The sequence below is a fragment of the Chelon labrosus genome, assembly GCF_963514085.1.
Source record: "Chelon labrosus genome assembly, chromosome: 17".
Classification (NCBI taxonomy): domain Eukaryota; kingdom Metazoa; phylum Chordata; class Actinopteri; order Mugiliformes; family Mugilidae; genus Chelon; species Chelon labrosus.
In genome coordinates this window covers 17,076,033-17,096,286 of record NC_140350.1, presented here as the reverse complement: position 1 = coordinate 17,096,286, position 20,254 = coordinate 17,076,033, and the positions used below count along the sequence as shown (strand labels likewise).

General features: G+C 40.5%; 1 protein-coding gene across 1 annotated transcript; it reads right to left on the bottom strand.

The window, feature by feature from the left end:
- Nucleotides 1–342: 342 nt before the first annotated feature.
- lars1b (leucyl-tRNA synthetase 1b) lies at nucleotides 343–20,151 on the bottom strand. The gene is made up of 32 exons (XM_084564443.1): nucleotides 20,048–20,151; nucleotides 19,630–19,751; nucleotides 19,056–19,143; nucleotides 18,876–18,956; nucleotides 18,520–18,657; nucleotides 17,995–18,156; nucleotides 17,633–17,745; nucleotides 17,297–17,360; nucleotides 17,106–17,194; nucleotides 16,757–16,982; nucleotides 16,531–16,618; nucleotides 15,901–15,977; nucleotides 15,628–15,681; nucleotides 15,371–15,511; nucleotides 14,863–14,940; nucleotides 14,147–14,232; nucleotides 13,958–14,023; nucleotides 13,763–13,845; nucleotides 12,351–12,489; nucleotides 11,829–12,041; nucleotides 10,312–10,369; nucleotides 9,902–9,965; nucleotides 8,568–8,751; nucleotides 7,873–7,963; nucleotides 7,548–7,688; nucleotides 6,199–6,339; nucleotides 4,548–4,658; nucleotides 4,289–4,399; nucleotides 3,132–3,236; nucleotides 2,476–2,571; nucleotides 2,211–2,343; nucleotides 343–1,309 (listed from the first exon to the last, which is right to left on the bottom strand). Exons 1-32 carry the CDS (start codon nucleotides 20,051–20,053, stop codon nucleotides 1,104–1,106), a joined length of 3,555 nt encoding a protein of 1,184 aa, XP_084420569.1. The 5' UTR covers nucleotides 20,054–20,151; the 3' UTR covers nucleotides 343–1,103.
- Between the last annotated feature and the right edge of the window lie 103 nt (nucleotides 20,152–20,254).

Sequence of the window (20,254 nt, the reverse complement as noted above, 5' to 3'; positions counted from 1 at the left end):
GTTTCATTTTCTGTCTGACTTTACGCTTGGATAAGCTAGCCGTCTGCTAGTTGCTAGTTAAAATTTTAAGCTAATCCTCATCAAGAAATCAAATAGAGATTTCCCTAAATGCAGAACTTTCCCTTCAAAAGTATCTCAACTGAAATTATCTGAATAAACAGTTTAGTTTTGTCAATATTTTATTTATTCGCTAAGTTGAAACTGATGAGCTATTTCTTCTCCTTGCTTATCCAAACTCAAAGTCAACTCCAGCTAATAACTTCCCCAAAACCATGCCTCTCACTTGTCTTATTTAGCTATAATTAGCGGCAAGAGAAGAGGAGAAAGGAACAACATCGAGGCTGAATAATACTTAGGTTTTATTATTATTATTTAAATGGAAAAGCCAGACACACACCATCCACGGCTTGAAAACAGGAGAGCTGTCCAACAAAACAAGAAGGAACCATATTCCCCCACCTTCGATGTATAAAACAACACCTCATATATGAAAACATTCAGGAGGCAGCAGGAGAAATGTAATACCATAAAATAAGTGATTGGCCAAATAGAAGATAGGTGTTTATTAGATGGATGATTGGCCGTTATTGTGTATAAGACAGGAAGCAAATTTAAAGATTGAACAACAGACTTTGACACAGTCGACTGGGGGTTCATGTCCTGAGTCCTGCAGAACGGAATACAAATTCTGGTATTATCCTCGCGTACAACAATGACGAAAAAAAAGAACCATAAGCCCCGAAGCGCAGAACTGAATCAGAGGGATGACCAAATCCAGATCTGAATTTAATAGCTGTATGTGTTGTTTTTTTGGTTGTTTTTTTTTTTAAAAAGGGGGGAGGATGAAAGCAAACTTTTCAGGTCCCACTAGGTCACATTCAGCAGTGAAAAAAAAAATAAAAAAACACAAAAACTGTGAGAAAATTAAAATCACTACTAGCCGGGGCTACAAAGAAATTAATTATAAAACAAATACACCTATGAGTCGGTGGTGTGTTGCTCTGAGTCAAAATGACCCGTTTTATTGTAACATGTCATGATTAATTTCAGTTGTTCAGAAGGAGTCACTGCTGAACGCGCCCTCATGTGCGTTAACAGTTACTCTAATGGACCAGATAAACCAGAGTGTCTCCGACGTCTGCAATGAGGCCGTTGTCAGCCAGAGTGACCTTCTTTTCCTCCACGTTCACGCTGAACACAGACTTGTTGGAGATGGGCAGCTTGCCTTTTTCCTCCTGTCCCAGGACAGGCAGCCGGCGAGGTCCGAGTAAGGGGTCCTCGTATCGCATCAACTTCACCCGGGACAGATCTGGTTGGTGTGGAGTAAGAGAAGGTCAGAGGCAAAACAGGCAAAAAGAAAGGAAGGGAGAAATAGAGAATAAGGAAGAAGTGATGGAGATGAGACACAGCAAATGGATTGGGACAGAAGATAAGATCGTGTTAAAGAGTGAAAGGGGATAAGGATGAAATTTTTTTTATTATTATGGCATCAACTGCCATTACATAATGCACACCGATCAACCACAAGATTATGACCACTGACAGGAGAAATAAATAACATTGACCATCTTGCGACAGTTCAATGTTCTGCTGGGAAACTTTTGGACCTGGTATTCGTGTGGATGTTACCTGGACATGCACCACCCACCTAGACCAGACCAGGCACCCCCACCCCCAATCAAGCAGTTTGTAGCATATTTTAGGCTTCCACTGAACATTACTCGTAGACAGACCTTTTTTTGATGGTAGTGGGAACACACCACTATTCACTCAAGAGTCTTCTAAATACCATTCAGTAAACTTCAAGTGGGCTATTCTGTCACTTCCCTGACCAAGACACTTCTAGCTCTGTTACCCAGGGAAGCGTCCCGGTCGTTCCAAACGTTTGACGATTACAGAGACCACTGTGCTCTTGGGAACACTCAAGAAAAGTGTTTAGAAATAGTTTTATACACTGTGCCACAGTTCCATCACGACAGGGAGTTGGTCGGTTTTCTGTGCGCAATGATGGCAGATGGCAAAGAAAGGAAAAGGATGGGCTGGCTGGCATAACAATAGTGCCAGCAAAGATCTGGCTGCAGACCATCAGTTACATAATATGCGTCTCAGTCAGCTGAGCCACCAGGAAATTAGAAATTTGACACCAAAAAGATGAATAATCTGCTCAAATCCTTGTAAACTTATTTTCTTTGTCTATTTATCATACTGACCTTTTATCAGTCTGTTGACCTTGGCGAGCCTGCGGACGATGTTGTCTCTGCTGTCCCCTTGTCGGATGTCAATCTTTGTGGAAAACAGGCCACTGCATGGTTGAGGGTTGATCAGGGACACAGACACTCCAGGCTAGGGAGACAAAAGCATGACACACACAAAAAAAGGAGACGAGACACAGTTTAACTGTTTATTTGAAAGACTGGTACTTAGAAAGACAAATGTGTGCACATACACAAGTACAGAATATGCAAACGTGTTTACCTCGGTTCTGAAAACACAAAACGGTTTCCCTGGGCAACAGTCCTCCTTCACTTTGTCATCAGCCTCCGATGCAAACAAGACGTCAATCTGCTCCAGCTGTAGACGACGTGAAACAAAAGATGAGCCAGCTGAGCACAAGATGGTGTGTTTACAGGTGTGTTTTAGTATGCAGACTGGCAAATGCTGGTGGTGTTAACCAGGCTTCTGCAGACTTCAAGGCTTTACAGTAATCCATCACGTAGCCTCAGGAGTGGTATTTCAGTGAGACTCTTTGGTGTTTGTATCTGGCTGGCCAAGTTGGATTTAATTTAAGAGGAGAAAAATACCAACATGCCCACATATTACTTATTATTACCCATTACCACGTTTCAGTTACCACGTTTGAACCGCACATTTTTTGCCTCGTATTTGCATTACGTATAATTGTCCTTGCAAGAGTTTAGAATAAGATTTTGTGCAGACACAAGTATTAAGGGATTTCCTGTTTGACAACCAAGCACAGGATTGTCTCAGCTTACTTCTGCAGAAATAGCAAAACCAAAATGATGCTACTGCATGCTACAGCTTGACAATTATATAAACTTGGGCAGTTGTGATGTTGGTTTTGCTGCTTTGGTCCAATCAACACATTTAATAATATATTGCCGACCACATACCTCCAGAGAGTTGGTTAGGTAGACCAGATTCTCCATGAGAACTGCCCTCTCATCGAACTCCAGCTCCAAATCCAAGACTCTGGGTCCATTCTTTTCCAGATTCTCCTGAACAAGAGAAAGCAAAACCCCCACAGTGTCAGAGTCACACATACAAGCATGAACAATCAAGAAACCAATAAAACCAGGATTCAATTGATGAAGACTAATAGGAAACTCAATATTTCATCTCACTGCTGAAGAAACCACAATTAAGTTTATTTTTCATTCAGCATTAAACCGATCGTCACGTTGACGCTGCCACCAGAGAGCTAAAACAAACCGTCAAACAAGGACAGCTGTGAGAGAAAACAACTTGAAAGCAGGAAGGACCAGCTTGGGAAACAAACCACGGACAAATACAAAGCTCATGACTATTTATTAGGTTCGTTCTGTTTGATCGTTGCACTGAAACGGCAACACCTGAACAAAGCCCAGAGAGTCGAGAGATATGACATCTGAAATTTTAATAAGCTTCTGATCTTTTATTAGCTACTCAACCTTGGATTTAAAGCTTCATTGGTAACTGCAGTGATACTTAAAATTTTATTTTATCATTGTCATCATTAGCATCCTGTAATGCCTGTGTTTATCTGTTGGATGCTGCATTTAGATCAAAAGAACTGTTTAGCCAGAAGTGATAGAGCTTGCAAAGGGATAAGAATTTCATGTGATCTGAAAGCTGTGCAGCTGAAATAAAGAAAAAGGGGATAAGAGTTGCTGGACCAAGACATACAGACTAGTATTTTTATGAATGTTGATATTGTGTTTTGCACATTTTCAAACAATAAACACATTGAACTCTGGAGTATTGCTGGAATTTATTTGTGAAGTCGCTCAATGCAGCGGTTGTTCAAGTTGTTACGGCATATCGGCAAAAACTTTTGACACAAAAAGGAATATAATAAACTGTTTTTGGAAATGCAAACTGCAGTTTTACGGGTCGAATAACAGAACGGGGGGGACTTTAGACCAATTAGCAGCAGAGTGGTGCTGTGCAAACATAAAAAGATAAGACATATGGCGCAAACAGCGTATTAAGCCGTAAACAAACTAAACTCAAACAATAAAGATTCAATAGTTAAAAATCATAAAAAGTCTGACATGGCCGGTGGACTTACCTTGATCATGGCTACAAAAGGCATGACTCTCTTCATGTATTTCTTCAGTTCAGGCAGGGCTCCTAACTCGCTTGCTATCACTTTGTTGTCCGGAAGAACCTTATTGTTATTCTGGAAAGACAAAAAGAGATAAGTAACCATACATGCAGACACATTTTTTATTGACAAGGGTAAAACATGTCAATGCATCACTATGCAGTAAAAAAAATGGACAAACTCTATTTAGGGTATAACGTCAGGTCCTGTGTTTGTTTCCCACCTTGTAATGCTTGCCAAGCAGGGATAAGGCGCTGTGCTGCCAAGGAGGGTAGCTCTTGGCCACGTAGATGGTGCAGTGGGAGGGCTTGGCTGGGGGCTTAGAGTCACCTTTCTGTTGAAGGAGAACGGGATTAAACTAGAATCATCACCTTGCACACATCCACCAAACAGTCGAGCTGCACAAGCCTGGCCAATAAAGCAGATTATAACAGGACAAAAAGTTGTAGCAATGACAGAAGACAATACTTCGAATACTTTGCTGAAAAAAAATAAAAGCACTCAAATATTAGCGTCACTAATTTAGTATGCATTCACGATCTCCCCTTCTGTTCCTGAGTTACGTCGTTGAATGCAAGACAGAAATGTATTTTTGCAGGATCACAAAACAAAATGCTTCCGACCAAAAAAATTCCAGATGAATCTCATTTGTACCTCAATCAAAAGTAAACAGCTGCTTTAGAGAGTGCTCGTCTAATGCGATTATGGGGACCTCTGAACTTAATTTAAGTGACAGCTGTCCAGTCTACTCTAGTCCTGTACAGCATGACCTAATGTGACACTTTTTGTTTTTAAGTATAAAATAAAAAAAATATGTAAGTAGTAGGCAACTTATCCAAGAGAAAAAAAGCTGTAGCACCACTATTAGGCATAATCAATCAATAAACTAATTTTTATTTCCAGATGAACTATCATGATTATTATTATTTTTTTAATATGGACAATTGCACATTCACAAATAAAATAATTGTTCTGCCTCCTTTACATTCATCTTGTGTTTTAAAACACAATTAAAAAGCCTCTGCTGTCTCTCTCTTTTCATCCTTCCCATCCAGCAGCCATGGCAACAAAACATTTGGAACAAATCAATAGCGGCGGCCTGGGAACCCGAGATATCGTCCGCTTTGGATCTCGTCAATACTTGTTTTGCTTTTCTCCCAGCAGCCCTCAGCCACTTAGTTGAAGTGCCGTACTGTTAACAATGGTCTCCAACTTTCCCGCTGTGAACACAGCGCAGACTTAAGTCATCAAGTGTATCGAAAGGGATGCAGGATGCTGCTGGAGTGTCACAAAGAGACCGCTTCAATGATCCACAACGGCTACATGTCAGATTAGGACCAGGAGGAAAAAAACTGAAAAAAACAAAACGGCTTCTTGTCTATTTACTTTTGCATCACGTTCCAAGCTGGTTAGATAGTTTGTTCAGTTCAGACTGAAACAAATATATTAAAAACTTAACTGCCTCTATTTTTGATCAGCAAAGAGAGACACAAAACTAATTATGTCTGAAACAGCTTTTAGTTTATGATGAATATTTTCAAATAGTTCTGCAGAACTGAATTGCTGCTGAACTCCACCATTACTTTAGGCTCCTAGTGCTTGATTGGTTCAGGCTTCTGATTGTATAGTTTTCATCATTTTCTGCGTCATTGTCCTCTGCAACACAACAACACCTGAGGGACAAAAGTCTCCTACACACTGTTATCTCCAATTTAATTACTACGCCTAATGAACACTTTACAACATAAAAAAAAAAAAAAAACGAATAACAAGAAAGCAATCAATTTTGAAATCAATATTAATTTTTACTGTTAAATTAAAAAGCCATTACAACTGGGAAGAATGAAAAGTGGCAGTGAAGACACACATCTTACCTTGTTTTTAGGGGGCTGCATGTACGCTTTTTGTCGCAGACGGAGGTCGTGCGCTGTCTCCATAAGGTACTGGGAGGAACGAATCAGAATCTCGTCGACTGGACCGGCCACAGGCCATGAAGCCTTCATCAGAGAAGTTGGCTGTCGCAGGAGAAAGAGGGGAAAAGAAGGGAAAGGGGAGTTGGTGAAGAAGAAGAAAAAAAAAGTTTGTGCTTTGTTTTGAAACCATAAACTGAATAAGGATGGACGGCAAAACTGCTTCTTAAAGGTGAAGCCAAAGCAAGTAGAGCTCCCCCTGGTGACTGGCTGCAGTATAGATCATAAGCTCCACCCCCTCCATGTTAGTGGATGGGACTTGGGCCAAACTAAAATACAAAGTTCATGTCAAATAGTTTTTTTTTTCATAAAGAGTTGTAAAAAAATTAAAATGAGTACAGTGTATAATCCAACAATTCCTTGTAACTGGTGGAGGTAGAGCAGAGCGTAGTATTAATTAAACGAAAACGCAAGTGAGTCTGGCAGAAGTGTGGTCGGGTCATCGATAACGCGGCTCTGCGTGGCTCCACTCTCAGACCGTACTGCGCAGACCCTGGCTTCAAACTTGCAAGATGGCGCTGCCCGTATCTCCGGGAAAATAGCATCAGTTTGGCCAATGCAAGGAAGTGTGGACGCACTGTACATATTTATATACAGTCTATGTTTAAAACACCAAAACTACAACAAATGTCTGTAGCTCACGAGACCTTTAGAATCACATTATCTACACAGCCAGATGGTCCCACGACCATCATGGCAAAACTAGCAGATGCCACATTAACCAGGCATGCAATCTCAGACTGTGTACCTCCGTGTCCATACAGCGCCTCTGAGCTCTTTTGCTAGTGGTGCTGAACACATGATTGAAGAAAACACTGGTTTGTGGGCCTCTTGTTGTTGCTAAGCGACAAGTGGGGGAGAGAGAAAAAAAAAAAAGAAAAAAAAAACTATCTCCAGCACAGCAGCGCTCCTTCATATTCATAAATTTCAGTGTTAAAAATATTCCTGGCTCTCAGTGCTGATGGAAGCGTGCAGCAGTGTGCGCATTCGTTTCACACTGCAGAGAGGGGGACGAAGCCTGTGGTGTGAGGACAGGCTCCCGGTGCACATGTACATCAGCGGGAATATGTTAGTGGCCATTTCACACAGGGTAAATGAGCCGTGGGAGCAGCGCAACTGCCGGCCTACACGAACGCAGCTTCTTAATCCCAGGTGTACATGTGCATTTCTGTTTTAAATTAAAGTTAACGAAAATATTTAAATGAAATACAGGATGAGGGATTTGAACCCAGTCAGGGCACACAGTTGCTTACCTTGCCCAGCAGCCCCCAGGTGTATTCACAAAGGTGTGGGCAGATGGGGGCCAGCAGCAGAGTTTGTCTCTCTATGAACTGGAACACCAGGTCTCTGTGCATGCCTTCGATGGCCAGCTCCCGATACTTATCTTTGGCTGCCTGAATACACACATTAAAAAGAGGTTAAAAAGCTTTTCCAAGCATCATTTTATGCTCTATATACTTGCTGATTCAGCCCTCATTGCAGCATCCACACGATCTCATAAAATGTTTAAGGAGTGTGCAGGTCCTCAAGCTATAAAGGACGATCATAGAGGAGTTTAATCATGGACATTATATTTACCTGGAACTCGAAAAAGCCGCTCTTCAGAGCCTCCTTGTACATCATCCTCTCATAGTGCTGCTCCGTCTTCAGGATGCCTGCATTTATTTCACTAGACAGGTGCACAAACATCTTTCAATCAGTCACTTTTCAGCACTGAAATATATAAAAACTCTGCCAGACTGGCTTACATCCAGTTGACTGAAAGTTGACTTGGAGTTCCAAATGGCAATTAAAAAAAAAAAAAACATTCAGTTGACATAAGCCGGTAAAATCCCACCGTCTCCCTCGACTTTAAGAACTTGCACGTAAACATATATCTGCTAAATATGGCTTAATTTGATGTTGAACCACCGATTAGCTGATGGAAAATGTATTTTAGTTAAAAGTAATCAATGAATCTATTAATCAATTAAGTAAAATACCAAACATTGAAGACAAACAGTTCAACCGATGTACGCATTTGCAGCATTTCTGTAAAGGTGGTTAGACGATGACACTTGGGGTCAAATTTTATCTACTACCTATCGTTTTTTTGGTCCTCACATCTATTATTTCACGCAAAGACAGGGCAATGTGCTTGCTGTTCAAATATGTATTTCTTCTTCCCCATAAATCCCTGTCTACGGCCTTGCATAATGTGATCATTGTACCTTTATTTTAGCTATGAATGTCTGTGCCTTTCAATCCACACCATCTAGCATCCACATGCCTACCTGGCAAAGACACGGTCGTTGAAAGTGTCCGCAGGTCCCGTCCTCAGGTTGTTCTGGTTGGCGATCATCTCCTTCACCCACTCCACCCAGGTGTAGAGGCGCAGGATGCCGGCGTCAGCCATGGTCTCCACAAAGTTGGCATCCTCCACCGTGTCCCCGGCGTCGGCCAGAGCCAGGCGCATACCTGAGACAGGAAGTGAAGAGGTGTGTCAAAGCAGCAGAACCACATGGCGTGGTCAGTTTAATGTGCTCTGGTTGAATATAAGCATTTGTTGTTGTTTTTTCTATAATATCCACTTGTCACAGCACTTCTTTTCTCTTCTGCATAACACTTTGGCAGGTGAAGTTCAGAGGCTTTGGGAAAAATTCCACAGTCAAGAGACAACGTCAGATATCGAGCCGATATCACTCTACGCTCTTAGACAGAAAGTCAACTTAATACATCTTCCTGCTGTCAAGAGAGTGACGTTCTTTCCACCCACGGCGAGACAGCTTCCAGAGACACGTCTTATCTATTATTCAGTTTGTTCAAAACATTAAAACAAAGAGTGGAAATAACGCCCCCCACCCCCTCCAAAAAAGAAAGGTAGGATGGTGTATATGTAAGTATGTATATATAAATATATTGTATTTTATTTATGTTATTATTTTATTTAATGACTATTTGACATTATTTTCCTTTATACCAGTGGTTTTTAAAAGTATATATATATTTTTTTGTGTACAACAGCACTACTGTGACCAAGCAATTTCCCTTTTACAACAACGAGGTATATATAAATATAAATATATTCCCCCAGTTCCTCTACATCTTGTTGACTGTCGGGAGGCACACCCTCCCTGGAATAACGATCATGCATATATATATATATATATATATATATATATACACACACACACACACACACAATGATTGATTATATACACACTTCTATTTCAATAATATTATGAATTTGTTAATGAAGACGCTAATTAGCTGCTTCTAGCAGAGGGAGCAGACTGAATACACACTGCCTTGCTGGTTATAGCTGGATTAAAGCTTGCATCATAAATTACTACACAAAAACTCATTACTTACAGCGCACTATACGGGGTCTGACACACACTATATCTCATGCCACCCAGTATCAACACTTCAGCTACGTTATACGATAGCGATTTTTATAATTATCTTCACCGGGGGATAAAAGATGTTCATAATGTAATCAAGTGTAATGGCCCGTGCGCTGTGAAAATCGGTTCTAAATGTACGCCCGTGGGTTTTTCTCCCGCGTTTGAGCGTAACAGGATAGAAATTATTGAAAATAATAAAATAAAATAAAAAATGATTGTACCGTCTGCTGAAAACTTGTCAATGGCTTGGCTGAGAGTGAGGAAGTTTCCTGTCGATTTGGACATCTGGCGAATAAAATAAAACAGATGTTAGCAAGTCTGCTGACCCACACAAGGCCAATATGAAGCGTAGTGTCATAAAACTATAGATCCATGCTGTCTGTGTTTAAAACTCCAAAAAAAAAAAAAATCAGATAATTATTTACATTTAAGACGATTAGGTTTCTAAACACAAGCTTTGTTGCAAAATGCGTAATGCAATGCTTTAAATTTCTCAGGAAGTCGTCAAACAAACCACACATATGATCAGATAAGAGGAGACCAGACCTTGTGTCCCAGACCCAAGTATAATCTTAATAGCGAATTTGAATTAATATATACACATTAATATGACAGCGTTGATATCTGACACCTTTTCAGAGTTGAGGAGCAGATGTCCGTTAGCGCGTACTGCTTGTGGCCACTTCCCACTGAAAATGAGACGAGACAAGATTTTGTCATTTTCAAAATCTTCACAGCTGTCATCATCAAGTTACCCTCAATGCAAGGATTCTGCTCAATTTTTTAAATCAAAAAATACTTTTTAAAGACCTGTGAAATCTAGAAACATTATGGCTGGATGTTTAAATTGATAATATTATAGAGGATTACAGATATACTGCACAGTCACGCACCAGTTTATTATCTGATGTATAACAGTGCCACACTTAAAGGGGAACTACTGTTTTTGACAACATGGACCTTATTTATGGTGTAAAATACAATCGTTTACTCACCCATATAACTTTTGTGTAATTTGTATTCCTTCGGGAGATATTTAGATCAGCGTATATCCATATAGTGGGAGTGACTGGGGCACCGAAACGTGGCCTCTAAATAACGCATTATCTGCCGCAAAACTCGTTCATTTCACCAATATTTTGTTATCGTACGCTAGTGCTATTCCCCGTTGAGTCCGGAGTTATTGGTTATCATCATCCAGGGTCTGTAACCACTGCTATGGCTCGTCCGCAACCTCAGAATCGGAAAAATATTCAGCCATGTTGCAAAAAACTAGCAGTAGCAAATTACACATAAACAAGCCGAGCATCGCGGGTGCGCGCTGCGCTCAGGGACGACATCATCCAGGTCAGAAGACATGATAACAGCTAACTCTGGACTCAAAGGGGAATAGCACTAGTGTACAATAGCAAAATATTGGTGAAATGCATGAGTTTCACGGCAGATAATACGTTATTTAGAAGCTGCGTTTTGGTGCCCCAGTCACTCCCACTACATGGATATACGCTGATCTAATTATCTCCCGATGGAATAAGGATTACACAAAAGTTATATGGTTGAGTAAACGATCGTATTTCATGCCAGAAATAAAGTCCAGGTTGTAAAAAACAGTAGTTCCCCTTTAATCTTGGCTTTGTGAAGATTATTTTATTCACCATTTGTTTAAAATAACTGAACGAGCTGTTGATTCAACTGTGTTTTCATCTTGGAGTCTGTGGTTTGTGTTGTACCGACACGTTTCTATTATTTTGACAACCCCATTTTAGTCAGTGGGTTAGGCTAAATAACAAGAACACTTTTAACTCAAAACAGTTCAACACAGTACCTCAAACTACATCCTCCAAAATGATCACACAGTCGAATTACCACCTTTCTTTCATAAGCTGAACATCAGAACAGTCATGAAGGAGAATTTAGTGCAGGACTATTTTATCAAAACACATTCATTTTTCACTGGTGTCCCTAATGTGTTGGCAAGGGAGTGTACATCTCCATATAATATTTCACAGATCCAAAATCCAATGCACTGGGTTTCTGTGAAACACCGAATGAAATAATGTTTGAATAAATAAAACGTGTTTGCTTAATGCACATAAACAAAGACCTCAGTCGTTCTACGTCCTTAGTCAGTCAAGTGGGGAAACTCACTTGTCTTTAGGCCACATAGCCACATGGTTATACAGGTAGTAAGACAGGTGGTTGGGCACCAGGTCTTTGCCAGAGACACGGACGTCCACGGGGTACCAGTACTCAAACTCCCTCCTCAGCTTTTGCAGTTGCTCTTTGGGGATGTCCGTCTTGGGGAAAGGAGATGTCTTAAAGAAGATAAAGTCCCAGACCTCTCTGGTCATCTGCTCAGGCCTGTGGGTTGAGTTGAGGAGAAAAGGAGTTTGATGTGAATGTGCGTTTTTATATAAACCACATTCTGACAGTGTTGCTTAACTTCTCTTTGCCTGTTTTATTTCAATGCTAATGAAGAGACTCGCCCAATGACATTTTGATGTTAATGATTATAAATTTAATTAAACTGGTTATTAAAGGGAGTGTTTTGCGCCGCAAGCAATTCGCACACAATTCACGTCTAGGATAAGAGACACAGCGGCAGTTTGGGATTAACACATCTTTGTTCTGGTGTGCAGGTGTATGTGTGTGTGCTTCTTGTATCCGTACTTGATGCCTAGCGGTGAGTCTCCCTGTCCGTTGAGCACACCTCCCTGGAGGAGGTGGGCTACAGTGTAGTAAGCCATGTAGATGGTGGAGTCTGATAGTGACTCAATCAGCCACTGCTCGTCCCAAGGCAGCCGTGTTCCTATGGTAACCAGGGGATGTAGACGCATTACACACACACACAACCACGACAGTGAAACAAAAGTTATCAATAGAGACATCTGCTGTAACCTGCCGTCTTGTCAAGCTAGTTACACACACCGACCAGGCAAAACATTATGACCACCTTCCTAATATTGTAGAAGTCTCCCTTGTGCCTCTAAAACAGTTGTGACTCATCAGAGAATTTACATGGGCCTTCTGAGGGTGTCCTGTGGTGTCTGGCAACAGAATGTTGTTAGTGGGGGCATTTAGGTCCTGTGGGTTGAGGGGAGGGGCCTCTGTGGATCGTCCTACAGATACTTGAGGAGTTTGGGATCTAGTGAATTTGTGGATTTTAGCAATTTCTCTTGTGGATGAATAAAGTCTATCTAAGTCTAAGTGACCAAGGGGTGTCATTGCTATTGGGTGGGGGGACACTGGTCTGGTCTAAGCAAGTGCTACATGTCTAAGTAACATCCACATGAATGTCAGGTCCAGAAGATTCCCAGCAGAACACTGAACTGACACAAGATGGTCAATGTTATTAACTTCTCCTGTCAGTGGTTTTAATGTTGTGGCTGATCAGCATACTTGTGCAAAGAAAAAGATTATGTAAAGGAATGCCTTCATTCAAACCTTCATGTTAATCTTTGCAAACAAACGAATATTTAACTTCTTGATGTTAAATAAGCCTCAACATATTTATTCAACCAACTGTTAAAAAATAACTGCAGCCTTCAAATCGAAGTTAACGCCCCTATTCTTGTGTGGTATGATTTTTCCGTTCAATGAAAAATATCTCCACAAAATAAAAAATAAAAAACTTTTAAAGTTACCGAACAAAATTCACAGATGACAAATAATTGGAGCTTACACAATGTGAATAATGACACTCTTTGTTTGCATCTTTGTACTTGAGTTATCGCAATATAAATAAAGTTTTTTGAGGAAAATACGAAAGCACTCTTTCTTTTGTTGCCTCCACAAGCGAGACACAAGTAAAAAGAATATGAAAAGCATTGTCTGGTTTTCTGGTTGGAGACACTGTTCTACATTAGATTTCTACAACAGACCCACACTGTACTGCTCTGCCTGCTACTGTATGCCAGCTGGCCTTCAGTCTGCATCTATTCCTGTATGAGGAGAGGCGGACTGTTGCTAGGTGCTTAATCATTAGTCCTCTGTCTCCATCTATGGACCGAAAACATCTCCCAAATTCTTGTGTAGGAAACTGAAGTTCATTTTTCACACACATTTTAGAGGAAACCGCTTACCGAGACCGTAGGTGCGAGAGCAGGCGTGCTCCTGCAGCCAGGCCAAAGTTGCTTCAAAGTTTCTCCTGGTCTCCTCACAAAATCTGCGCATAAATAAATAATAGCATTAATTCATTGCATTCATCTCTCTTTGTTATCTTCACACTACTAAATGCAAAATGCAGGAAAGGGAATTGAGCGCATCCGAGGTCTTACGTCTCTAAAGACTTCAGGGCTTCGTTGGCCTTCTGCTTCCACTCAGCATCCCCGTAGTCCAAATACCTGTGAAACAATAAACATGATGCAAATTTTATCAACTATGCATCAACTAAGGTGAATGAGTGAATAGGACCAGTATGGTTACACCGATTTCAATACTTCGTCAGTTTTTCTTTCTGCACTCACCACTGGTCACAGAGAGCCACCACACACTCATCAGCTGAACGTGACATGACTTGTTTTTCTGGCTCCATGTAGATCATGGCGTCACCCTGGAACAGCATTAAAAAATGTCTAAAAATCTAATTGCGCCCCTCCATCATAATTTGCATGTTCATTTTCTGTAACTGCACGGACATGGGAAATACCAAAGTTTATACAGGATAAAGTCTGAATTCAAAACGCGTTAGTTGATTGTATTTCTTTTCTTTTCTGCATTACAAACTTAAGACTGTATATGGAAGATGGATGTGGACATGGTGATGAAACCCACTGGTGTGTGGACTACTAAGCATTTAACCCTTTATAGGGCACTCACTGAAATACTTGGAAAGTCAAAATTGAATGATTTTACCATATATAGTTCCTTGACCTTAAGTGGTAAACAAATGTAAACATTTATTTAGACCATTAGAACATAAGTGCTGATTCAGGCACTTGTCAGCATACCTAATGAAGCAGTTATGCTCAGCGTTCATGCAGAGGTAAACCTTGCAGACCACATTTGACCCTGATTTGACCTGAGAATGTTGCCTTGATCTTCTCCGATTGGCTGAATGAAAACCACATGCTTCTAAACCTCACAGAGAGACACGGGGACGCAATTTAAAATGTGTGCCAAAGTTACCAAGTATGGTTTCAAACCTGGAGGTTAAGTTTCAACTACAGTCTACATGTCTTACCTTCTCCACCATCATCTTCTGGATGGGCTTCTTGACATCCTGGACCTTCTGCCCCTTGTAGCCATCAACCAGCATGATCTGCAGCAGAATTTTGTTCAGAGAAACTCACCAGTCGCCTCGTTCTATCAACAATAATCATGCCATGGCTCTGCAGTGTTTTCCCAGCTCGACAGAAAACCACTTACTGAGTGTGTACACATATGCAAACCACTGTGGCCCATTGCAAATTTTGACATCGTTATGATAGGACATGACAGGTGGCTTAAAAAATATATATAAATCCAAGCCTTGTGTGTCATGTTGTGCACATTCGGCAAGCTCTTGTGTTTTTCATGAGTAGACCTTGAAAGTAACACATAGCTAATAGCCAGTTTGAATAATTTAGTTTTCCTTAATAAATCAAACTAGCTTCAAACATAAAGTTATACCTGCAGGGGATGTGCAGAGAGGTTGCATTTTGCTGACCTGTGTAGCGGTTTTTATTTATCAAAACACTAAGGAAACTCACCCCTTCATAAAATCCCTTCAGGTAAACCTTCTCCTTGGCCTCAGCCAGTTTCTCCTTGTCGTTCTGGCTCTGGATCTTCAGCTCGTCACACACCAGTGGAGCAGACAGGTTCCCGTAGCCTGGGATGTCAATGATGGGGATCTGACAAGTGCACGCAAATGCACAAACACACATTAATGATGCATTAAGTAAGTGGAACTCAACCAAATGGGCTCAGCGCGATCCGAGTACAATCAAATCATCTTTTTTTAGCTCACCGGCTCAAAAGGCAACACCATCTTGTCCTCGATTCCGTACTTCTCCCGCAGCGCCTTTTAGATGTGCAAGTAATAACAGTGATTTAATTATGTGCTTTATATTTTAAATGATGATATCTTGTCCTCAAAACCAGGTGTTTGGACCACCTGAACTAAAAAAAATACAGTACAGCTGACATCTAAAATTAATTTCCTGCCTTTTCGCGAGTATTTTTTTTTTATGGATTTTTTTTGCACACAACTAGACTGAAATTATTTGGTCTGTAACATCACCTGTTTTTTCTTGATGTCTCTGAGAGCAGCAATGTCATCGGGAGCATCGGATGGTACACTGGTAACAACACCAGTACCTGAGGAAAACACAGACAAAGCAGAGACGATAGATAGATATATGAAATGATACTGCAATGTGTTAACTTCATTCTGCACACATTCAAAGCTATTAAATGCTGACTGAGGCCACATTTCCTCTCCTGGAACTGATCTGGAACTGAGATTTACCATTTCTCATTACCCCCCATAACCCTTAGAAAGAGGCTTACACAGTAGGCATGAGCGATTGAATACAAACAAGCACCAGAGACAAAATAAAAAACAACTATGCAACTATTCTTTCTTCCATCCTTGGACATGACAATGCAACACATGTGCTGTCTAAAATGTCCTTGGTGAGCTGTTTTGAGATTTCTTTTCATTTTATTAAGCGCTTATGAAAAAAAGGATACAGTTAAGAGCAGACTCTCCACAGAAATTAAAAAATAAAGAACTTATATAGTAGAAATATAATAAATTCTAGTAATAAAAGTGCATACATTTCAAGTAGCTTTCTTTTATTGACAGTCAGCTGCAGAGGAGCAGAATGTGCCACACTCAAGCTACTGCAAGTAGTCTTTTGACTCATACCTTTGTCCTCCTTGATGGTGAGCATGGGCAGAGCATAGATGATCTTGTAGGAGGTCAGCGGAGCACTCAGCGCAGAGCCAAGGATATCCTACAGAGAATAATAGTGGAGGGTTGTGACTTGAATTACATTGTAAAAACAGTTATTCCTATAAATAATAAAGAACACATTAAAATGAATGAATATTTTAATGTCTTGATTTAAATCAATAAATAAATAAATGAATACCTGGCCCAGTATTTCCATGATCACTGGCACCACTCCGTTCTCCTTGGTGAAGCCCTGGAAAGACATGTTCCTGGCAGACCTGCTGGTGCAGATGAAGATGTCTCCACTGGTCGTCTCAAAGGCGACATACTTCATGTCGGGCCTCACCCAGCAGTTGGTCTGACCAAACATGGTCTCTGGTCTCAGAGTGGCAGCCACCAGGAAGATGTTTTTGCCTTTCATGCCGCTGTGAGGAAGACAACTGGCGTTAGGACCTTACCTCTGTCTCAGATTAAGATGCGTAGAATGCATCGCAATGACAATTTTACTTCAGAGCATACAAAAAAAAAAAGTTTTTGCGATATGTTACCTGCTATAAAAGACTTTGGATTTGAATTTTGCAGTATAAGGCTCAACTATCTTCATCTTGATGAGGGTGTACTCCTGAGGTCCAACTCCCTGCAAGAAAGGTGCAAAAGTATTAAATCAGAGCTCTCCGTTCACCACAACTTGAAGTATTGGGTTTGCATGCTTCAGTAATTATTTTTTTTCCCCCCCTACCTCTCCTGTTTGCCTGTCGTGGTCCATGCATGGCTGTCCATCCTTTGGGGAGTAGATGGTATACCTGCAGAGGAGCCAAGAATAGAGGGATTAAAGAACACAAAGAAGACTTATTTAAATATCGAATGAAACTACCCAATGCTCACGTCCACATGAAAGGTTATGCAAAGTCAATGTACAAATTGGGAAAAAGAATTTGGGCATTTTACATGGCAATGGTACAGGACAGCATTATACATCAACTGATAGTGGTAGCTACAAAGATACAGTGTTCCTTGAAAGGATTTTCCTATAGAACAAGTAAACTATTCTACAGAAACCTGGATAACATCTTACCTTTTCCCAAACTTGATCTTCTTTCTCTCTTTCAGTGTAATAAACTGCCATCTGACAAAGGAGTCATAGAAAGGGTTCACATCTGTAGTGATGAATGAACGCCTCCAGTCCACCTATGAGATGATAGCAGAACACCAAGACTTAAAAAAAACTTCTTTTCTCAAACCAAAGTGAAACTCTTCTATTCTGTACCTCTTTTTCTACAGGTTTAAATAAGTCTGAGCCACGGCACTGCATTAATCTGGGGTTCACTATTAAGAATAATGTGAATCTAAGTAAGGTTCAGACACAAGCACAGAAACAAAATCTGGATATATCACATGAAGACAGAGAAAGTTTGTGAACTTATTAGAATCAGTCACCTTGACTCCCATCAGTTTAAGGTCTTTGATAGCCATAGGTGGGAAGTACTCCAGCCAGTGTTCAGCACTGGCAAACCGAGAAATCTCCTGGTCATTCAAGCCCAGAGATCTCATGATGTCCCACTGGAAGGTGGCTGACCCAGATTTGGCCACTGCTTTACTCTAGAAAATAAATTTTAAGAGAGGTTACAATACTTAAATGGAATGTTCAACCAAATGTTATGTGAGTAAGAAAGCAGAGGATAATTAGGGAGGGATAATCCCATATTTTTTTTATGATAGTGGCTTGTTCTTTCAAATTAGTGCAGATATAAGGTCCCCACAGAAAACTTAGCTTCTCTTGTCAGGAGTTCATGTGGAGAATAAAAATAAAACCTGAATACATAACGTAACTACGTATTATTTAAAGTACATATTGCATTTATGTTTCTGCTTTACAACCATGAGTTGTACTGTTTGTGACAAAAACATGGACCAAATTCTGTTATAAAAAAATACTGAGAAATTTGTCCCTCGAGTCCTGACCTTCTTGCCCTTTGCCTTGTCCTTGATGATGATTTCATCAGATGTCTTTGGCTTCTCCTTCTCTTCTTCCTCCTCGTCTGGAAACTCTGGAGGGTTTCCATACAGCTCCATCTCCCTCTTCAGCTTGTCTGCACAGGCCTGGTGGATAAAATATGGATTTATGAAAATCAGAAACACGGACAAAGGTGGGGTTAGTAGCAAAGTCACATATATTATGTCATGGTAAGTTCAGTCCTCAAAAAAAGACAAATGGAAACAACTGTCATACCTAAAATTACTTCCTACATCTCTAGGGTATCGCAGCTACACAAACTGTACTTAATAGAATTAAGGACAAAAAAATAAAATAAACTAACTTTGATTGGCATTCCTGTGCAGTGCAGGCCAAATGGGAAGAGGCATTTCTTTCCCTTCAGAGACTGGTAACCAACGGCAAACTGCAGAACAAAATGAAACAACAGATGATGACGACATTTGAATCTCTATCGGTCCATGACGTGGACTGATTTAATTTCATTTAAAGTTAATTTCCTTACCTCACACTTTGACAAGCTGAAGGTATGGCCAAGGTGCAGACGGCCATTCATGTAAGGATAGGGGAAGGTGACAAAGTACTTGTTTTTGCTGGAATAAAAACAAAAACAGTTAATCAGGGAGCCTAAAAGTGTCAGAATCAGATTTTGTGCCACATAATCTCACACATATGAGCAATACGTCTTGTTCTTTGGTGCAATAAACTTACTAAGAGATAATTAACAATACAAAATATATGCAATATGAGTACCCAGTATTAGCTTACTCAACATGTGCATGTAAGCTGAACAATAAGCTCAAAGCTTCACAATCACTTGCATGTTTATTTTTTTCTTTCCGAGAGCAACAACAGAAAAGTACACTGTATATCTATTACAGCATTTCTTTTGAATAATGGACGGATTGTTGTTCCTTGAAGGAAATAACACTTGCAGAAACTGCTCTGACATTCCTGACTATGGGAATCTATGCAGATGGTCTCACAGCTGAGTATTAAACCAACTCCTTGTGGAGAAAAACTCTTCAAGAATAAAAACACTGGGTTCTTCGTGATAGCAAGATAAGCCAGCTACTCACTTCGTGCTTTCCCCAACAGTTGTCGGGGCATTCTGGTCAAAAGCTTTCTCCCTCTCCCATTTCTCCTGGATTTCCAGTTCAATCTTTCTCAAGAAGTCCAACTTTGCTGTTCCTTTTCGTTCCTGGAATACAGCCGAGCAAGACATTAGGCTTATTAGAGGAAAAAACAAAACATGAACAGCGACAAGTGCAAGTAAATTGAGTATGGATTATGTCACAGCAAACGCAAACATAAAGAGACAGCTGTAATCTCTGGTTTTAACTGAGTCAGATTTCTTATGCAGCAGTTGGATCGACAGCTCACGTTAGCTAGCTTGGCTAACGGCTATAAGTTAATATACTAAGATGGAACGTTTGTATTTCCTGTTAACCAGCGCTAACCGTTCTAAACTGCTGTTAATTATTGCATTGGACCTACCGTCATTTTGGATAAAATACAAGCTATTCGCTACTCTGTTGTTTAAACAGAAGAAACAGCAAGAATAGTTTGACAAGGGAACCCCACGCCGCCGGTGTCTGGCTGATGACACACACACAACCAAGTTCTCGCGAGGTTTCCTGGGAAATGTAGTCTTACGGCGCTTTTAGGTGTCGTATTATTTCCAGTCAGTGTTTTTTTTTTTAC